The sequence below is a fragment of the Phytophthora infestans genome, genomic scaffold, assembly GCF_000142945.1.
Source record: "Phytophthora infestans T30-4 supercont1.38 genomic scaffold, whole genome shotgun sequence".
In the NCBI taxonomy this organism is placed as follows: domain Eukaryota; phylum Oomycota; class Peronosporomycetes; order Peronosporales; family Peronosporaceae; genus Phytophthora; species Phytophthora infestans.
In genome coordinates, this window is record NW_003303721.1 from 720,181 (window position 1) to 727,940 (window position 7,760).

Sequence of the window (7,760 nt, forward strand, 5' to 3'; positions counted from 1 at the left end):
ACTCAGTACTGCGACCTTTGCAGCATGACATGGCATCATGCAATACCAGTGTCTGGTGAGCCACAAGAATTCACAGCTACAGGTCCAGATCACCTAGCCCAGCTCGTACTTGAGCAGGAAATGGATGAGTTTGCAGTGAGCGATCTGCAGGCCTATTACACGACGTGGCTTTGTTTGTAATATATCTCCCTGAGTCGAAATAACTCGCACGGGTTAGCTTGACTATCTCTTCTGAGTCAGAATAATTAGCGCGAGCTAACCTGACTTTCTCCCTGATTCAGATTAAGTCGCACGAGTTAATCTGAATTATCTGAGTCTGATTCGTTTCGAACGGTTGGTTCCGGTGGTCAATCTCGAAGTAAGGGCGCGATGTCCAAGCGCAAGTGCACCCAGCGGACCGAGAGAGAGAATATAGAGCTGCTGAAAAAAGTGGAAAGCCCATCCAGAATGGACTATAGCAGACGCTTCGCGAGAGCTAAACGTCAAGGAGTCTACCATGCGGGGATGAAAAAAAAACAGTATTGAGATAAACTAGACTGGGGGTTCTGTGATTACCGGTATCGCTCCCCAATTGGGATTGGCTCCCACTGACCAACAACGGGATTTGCTAAATGCCAAGTTGTGACAGTAAGTGAGTCGGTACGAAAGCTGTGTTCACCATATTCGTCTGTGACCATTTTACACATTCTGTCACTACTTTCATGTACAGTACTGCACCCCGTTTCGCGCCCTTGGATCTTTGATAAACTTCCGGATGTTATAATTCTAAATCCAAATGAAGTAAAGCATTTATCCTAAAATATGAATTACTTGCAAATCCTATATGGTTCAGCCCGCGAAAACGGGGTGCAGTACTGTATCCACTCACCTGGTGTCATTTTCCCCAATAAATGTGCGGCTCCCGATGACCAGCTGCAAACAAATTTATGTTAATCCCCACCATAAATAGGAATCATAGTTTACCAATAACTCGCCACAATCAAACCAGTAGTAAATAGTACTATGAAGACTGTCAAACCTTTAAAATTGGTTATACGTGTCTATAGCTTCCAGCAAGTTGGCATGTTCGTTCGCCATCGTAGCAGCCACCATGTTTGATCTTGCGGAACGGGTTGTTGTATCCACGTTGTCAGGGGGCTGAGTTGCTCCGTCGGCGGGTATAAGGAATCTTGTGAGGAGATCAGTAATATAACTACAATAAACGTTCATGAAAGTAAAGCTTGGAACTGCAAGTATACCATGCTGGCCGTACAATATTATTGTACTCCTTTTTACAACTGACATCCCGCGATAATAATCTAGGTCCCTGAAATGGGAATAAAAAGCGGTATACTTAGCACGAATGACAAAATAACCATTAGTATTTACTGTACCGGTACGTAGCAAATGACAAATTAACCATAAGTACCGCATTGCCCCTGTCCTAAGCGAACGTTCGTGTTCGACGTTTACGGGTAAGATTACTTGCAAATCTTATAATGAGAGCTAAAAAGTAAAAATTATCCGACACTGATCCAGTTGAGCGTTCCGTTCGTGAAAGACCTGCCTCCATAAATTCCAAAGTGGTCCGCTGGTGAGAGCTGCTAATAGTATTTCGGTCGAACACCTCTGGCTATTTGTACGCTGTCGCTCTTCCTTTTGCATCTTTATCAACCCCGGTCAGACTGCTGCCTATAATTAGCTCGCGAAAAGACCCTTTAATGGGCAGCCATCTGTTATGAATACAGCGCTGTTATTGGCCATAATCGAAGTTCGCTTAGGACAAAACTTCGCTTAGGACAGGGGCAATGCGGTACGTCAAGTAATTCAAAGTGATCAATCTGGGCGGATAAATGTGAGATTTGAAAACTCCCATCAGGTCTTCCAGTTTCCATCTTGTCTTCGAGAGCACACTCTTCTCTACTCGCTAAGTGCAGTCGAGACCAAGCAATGCGCCTAGCAAACGCTCTCGTGGTGTTAATAGTCGTTTATGTTGCAAGCGTCAGAGCCACATTGGCGCCTTCTGACAAGTCCAGACTACTTGGACAAGCGACCTCCACGAATGTCAGCGATAGACCTCTATCGAGCTACGACAAGAACAATGGCGACAACACCAACACCGAAGAACGAGCTATCAACTTGTCTGATGCCAAACAATGGATCAAAACGATGTTCAAAAACTGGTACCAGAAATGGCGCGACATAAGACGCGAGAAGGCAACTAAGGAGCTGACTAACGATGTCTCCCCAGAAACTGTCGATAAAATGCTTCAAAATGAGCCATTCAAGCGCGAGATGTTTAAGAAATGGAACAAATACAGGATGGAGGACATCAAGCTGAAACTCGGCCAAGAAAGGCTCAACAACGAAGGCGTTGCAAAAATGCTAGTAAACTACGTCCAGGACTATCGAGTTTACAGAAACATTCGAGGCTGGAGAGAGGTAAAGTAAATAACGTGCTGCATCGCCGCCATCGCTTGCCAACCGCCAAGTTTGCGTCCGACGATTGACAGATTACAAAGAGAATAGCTTGAATCTTGACGTCGAAAGTTGGAATCGTCAAGTAACACGGATTGCTAACTATGTGGAAGTGTTGTCTGAAAAAGAAACCTACTAAACAAAGAGAATTTTGATGCTGGTGTTGGAAAATGTATACTAAAAAAGTCTTAAAAGTAAACGAATGGCCACTTGCATAATGCCCAATTCTTAACCACGATGCAGTACGCCCGTGTCGTCTCCAGTCGTCACTAGACGCGAGACTAAAGAATCACTCGACGATGTCTGCCGCGTAAATTACGCCGTTGACGCTCGTGGGCATTGATATAGGGGTGCATGCTCGATATCGTCATGGGGTCGATTAATGTTAAAACCATAGATGTGGACTGCATTACGCTCAGGATATCAGCTAGGTGAGCTTGCTGCGGCGGTCGGAAGCAACTCGCGATCATATACTATTAATAAAACTGCTATTAAATTATTCTTAAATTAATACATGTATAGAAAAGTACATTGACCAATTCGTAGATCCTCTACTATGTACTGTACAGGCGGCTATCCATCATGGATTCCATGCCGGACGTATTTCCTGTCACGCTTCAAAAACGTCCTCAGATTTGTAAGAAGGAACAGACACATGTATGTAATGTTCACCGTGAACTTCGCGGTCATCTACTTATAGCCGTTTTCGACCAGGTCTAGAGCTATTCACTGATACTCAACGAGCGTAATGCAGAGAATTCCCTCGGAAGTCATAGCGTCGGGAGCTCGCAGTTATTCCTATTTCAGGGACCTATATTCATAACCGCGGGATGTACCATAAAAAGGGATCATAGTTTACCAAAAACTCGCCACAATCTAACCAGCAGTAAATAGTACTATGAAGACTGTCAAACCTATTAAATTGGTCATACGTGTCAATAGCTTCCAACAACTTGGCATGTTCGTTCGCCATCGTCGCAGCCACCAAGTTTAATCTTGCGAACGAGCTGTTGTGTCCACGTTGTCAGGGGCTGGGTTGCTCCGTGGGCGGGTATAAGGGCCTGTTCGCGTTGTGCCTGGAGATGGAGATGATTGTGGTGTCCTACGATCTCCACCTCCAGTTGTGTCGCTACGTATCCTTCTCCAGGTGCAGTTTAAACCAATCAGGTGCCGATACCATGTGTGGACACGGCACTCACAACCTAGAATCGAGAAGTCACATCCTTATCTTCACGCTCTCCTGCAGAACAAAGAATGATGCAGTTAAGGTCTGAAGACGCCACTCAACCAGAGGACGACGCAGCTATCATACCGGTACACACTCGTACCAGCAGTGGTCAGAGCGCACCACGCCGCAGGAATCAAGGCAGGAACGAGACAAAGCACCCATTTGCGTGGACAGTAAATGCGGCTGAGGTGCTGCTGAGATTGCGATTCGATAGCTTGAAGGGGTTGTTTGATGGCACTAAGAACTCGAAGCAGTTGAGTGCTGCGTGGGATTAACTAGCTGCAGAGACTCACCGTATTGGTGGCCTCGAGGTTGATGCTACCCAGTGCAAGTCAAAGGTACTGTGTATGAGTCTAGCGCTACATTATACGTACAGCAGTTATAAGCGTACAGCCGCTTGTCCTACTGCAGCACACACAGCTAGCAAAACGTTTTCAATGTCCTCCTCCATAACAAATTGTGAGCCTCTCGTCTCTACCTCCGTCTCCTGTCTCCACCTCCAATAGGTGGAGAAGGATATCACCTCTAATCTCCAGTTGTGCAGTTGTAACAAATGGTTTTTGGCCAATCAATTGTTAGACGTATTTAGTGAGATGGGACCATCTCAATCTCCAGGCACAACGCGAACACGCCCTAAAGAACCTTGTGAGGAGATCAGTGATATACCGGTAACGACCAGAAACGTTCGTGAGAGTAAAGATTGGAGCTGCAACTATTCTATGCTGGCATTCCGATGTCCTGTATTATTGGACTTACTCATAGTTGATCATCCCACAATGCATGTTATTGTAATCCTTTTACAACTGAGGGATGAGAGAAGAAATTTAATTTAAGTTTTATGCTGCTGGTCATCGGGAGCCGCACATTTATTGGTTGAACGTGCCACGGATTACCGCCGAGGGTGTGACGGGGTCACACAGCACCTTGCACAGAGGAAGTGCTTAAGGGTATTAACTACCCGAGTGAACGTAAGTCCACGTGTTCCCGGCCTCAGTGGGAACGGTTTGCTACTTAGAGGAGTAGATTTAATATTTATAAGTAAGATAAGCTTGGGTCACATACAAACTAGAGGTTACCTATAGTGGAGCTAAGTAGTCATGCACTGACTGGTTCCGAGAGCACCTGGTACCGTGTATCAGGTGTCCACAAGAGTGACGGGTCACTCTTTATGTAACATGGGGCACACTGGATTGTACCCCGTTACATCCTCCCGCACTTAACTGAGAATCACCTGATTCTCCAATCACAACTGATTCTCCAATCAGAAGTGAGAGAATTAAAACACCAAAAGGTGATTTCTCACACTGAGCAGCCACGAGACTGGCGCGGCTCTCAGTCACATCCACAGTGACTTGTGCTGCCAAAGCTCACTGGGATTTGCATCCCTATGCTCACAACTGTGTTGGCCGCAAAGCCTACACTCAGAGCTGCCTTAGCTCCTGCGCTAGCGCGCGTACAGTGCTTTGGCACAGCGTGCAATAACATCCGAACGTGTGGCATTCGCCCACAGCTCGCACCAGAGGACACGACAGTCCTCGCGAACGCGTCCGAAGCATGGTGTCTCCCGCGAGGGATGACACCGAGAAGGGCAACACCTTCCCCAGCACTAGAGGGAGCTCTCAGCTCACCTCGGGCCATGCCTTTGGCTCCAGCAAGGATTCATCCTTGCGGACGGAGCTTTTGCCACGCTCTCTTCGCGTCTTGGTCACCATACCAACGGCGCGAAGGTGTCCTTCATCGACACCGTGTACCGTGACGGTACACAACCGTGGTGTAGGTGTCTCCCATCGACACCATGTACCGTACGGTACTAGCTTTTGGTGCGGTACGCCCACCACAAGGTTGCCATGTTTGGCGGCAACAGTTTCTGCTGTGCTGTCGCCTGAACAGATTCATGGCCAGTGCTCGCATCATGCACGACGCATGTGCAAGCACAGTGTACAGGTCCATGGGCCCGTACACGAGGTACGCTGTGTACGACACGTACCACAGCTACCATAAGTGCTCCGTGCACGTCATGTGTGTCATGCGCGACGAGTTCATTACGTGGAACTCCTGGCAGGCTGCTTGACAGCAGCCAGTGCCGATGCACAGTACGTGCGTTGACTCACAGCGTCCAGAGCGCATCGGGTCGTGGTATGGTGCATATCCTTTGCACCTATACCAGTGTCTGTCACAGACACCATGTACCTTGATGGTACTCGACCGTGGTGGGGCATATCTCACCACCATGCCACTGCGGCGTTGGTGTCTGGCATTGACACCGAGTACTCACGGGTACCAACCCATGGTGAGGCAAGCTGCCATCACCACGGTGCCATGCTCGGTGCGGCACCAGTTACGACTGCGTGCCTTGCCTCGACCACCACCTGGTCAGTTGTGTGTGCACTCGTGCACCACACTTGGGTAATGGCTCCACGGCCCATTATACCCAGCGCGTTGCGTACATCACGTACCGCAACCGCTTTGTCGGCGGGTGAGACGTTCCGTTCACCCTACTCGACAGGTCGTTCATGACCAAGGGTCCAGTGCGTTGATTGCACTAGGCCCGCGCTTCGCCTCGTGTGTGGTTGCTTGCAACCCCAACACTGCTGATTCGCTCAGCGATTCCGAGGCACCTTGCGCCCGTGGCTTTCTTCGCCACTATGTCTTGTTCGGCTAGAGCTACCGCAGCTCTAGCCCGGCTGTTCGCCTCCAGTCTGCAGTCGATGTACATCGACGCCTGGTTCCGTAAGGAACTTGGTCTTACCTCAAGACCAGGGAGGAAAGGTATTTCCGAGCCTCTCCCCCACTTACACTCGAGACTATTGAGTCTCTCGTGGCTTGTGATAGCCACTGGCAGCACGACGGCTACCTGCCTCTTGGAAAGTCAGGGAGGAAAGGTATTTCCGAGCCTCTCCCCCACTTAACCTCGAGACTACTGAGTCTCTCGTGGCTTCTAATAGCCACTGGCAGGCGCAACGGCTCTCCGCCATGTGCACTGCGTCGGTATGGTCGACCGCGTCGGCCGTGTCGACCGAAGGCATTCAGCCTTCGCGTCAGCAGTTTGAGTCTGCGCGACTTGACGTCGAGCGAGTTGCTCACGTCCGGCGAGGCCAAGACAACCTCGCGCCTCGAGCCAATGGCTCTGTGTGCGGCGCTATGTTACTCGCCTTGGGTGTGGAACTCTGTTACCCACGTTGGTTGTGTGGAACTCTGTTACCCACACCGGAAGCGCATACAGCGACTTCCTTATCTGTTATAGTCTGAGTGACCTTGCGTGCAACTTTGTTACCCACGCTCGGAGCACCGAATGTCGGTCTCCTTAAGCAGCTTCGCTGCTTGCGGAACTTGTTACCCGCAATGTGGACCTATGTTACCCACCTGGTGAATGCCCTTTGGCACCACCACTGTCGAAGCGCATACGGCGCGACGACCTTCGGTGTTGGGATCAGCTGGCGTGGCAGACCCGCACACACACCGGACAGAGTTGGTGTCCACCGACCGAGTCAGAGGAGTCCGGGCCCTGGACTCCGAGTCGTTTGAAGCGACGTCGGCCTGAACAAGGTTCAGACCCCGACTTGCGGCGGCTGACGTGACGTGGCACTTCGTTACCCACGTCGTGATGTCTCGTTGACGACATCAGAGGCACTCGAGACCTCGTGTGGCACTGTGTTACCCACACAGGAAGCGCATTCAGCGCCTTCCTCTTCAGTTAAGGTCTGGGAGACCGTGTGTGGTACTGTGTTATCCACACAGGAAACGCATTCAGCGCCTTCCTCTTCTGTTAAGGTCTGGGCGACCGTGTGGTCCTAAGTTACCCACCTGGTTAGCGCTTAAAGGCATAACCACTGTCGAAGCCCGTACGGCGCGACGACCTTCGGCGTTGGACGCTGCTGGTGTAGCAGGTCCACACGCCGGGCAAAGACCCACGCCCGTGGTATTGCCGCAGCGGAGCATGGTCTTGCTGTACGCAGAGCTGTCAGCGCGTTGACAGCTCCGTGACGCTTCCGCGTCCTGGCGGTCTGTATCAGACGCCCCAGTCATGACGAGAGGTGGGAACGTGACTCACCAATGCTCCGTCATAGACCTGGAC

General features: G+C 50.0%; 1 protein-coding gene across 1 annotated transcript; it reads left to right on the plus strand.

Annotated features, from left to right (window-relative positions):
* Positions 1-1,929: 1,929 nt before the first annotated feature.
* On the plus strand, positions 1,930-2,430 carry PITG_15086 (secreted RxLR effector peptide protein, putative; the record flags this gene model as incomplete). Its single annotated transcript, XM_002898212.2, has 1 exon — positions 1,930-2,430. One exon carries the CDS (start codon positions 1,930-1,932, stop codon positions 2,428-2,430), a length of 501 nt encoding a protein of 166 aa, XP_002898258.1.
* Between the last annotated feature and the right edge of the window lie 5,330 nt (positions 2,431-7,760).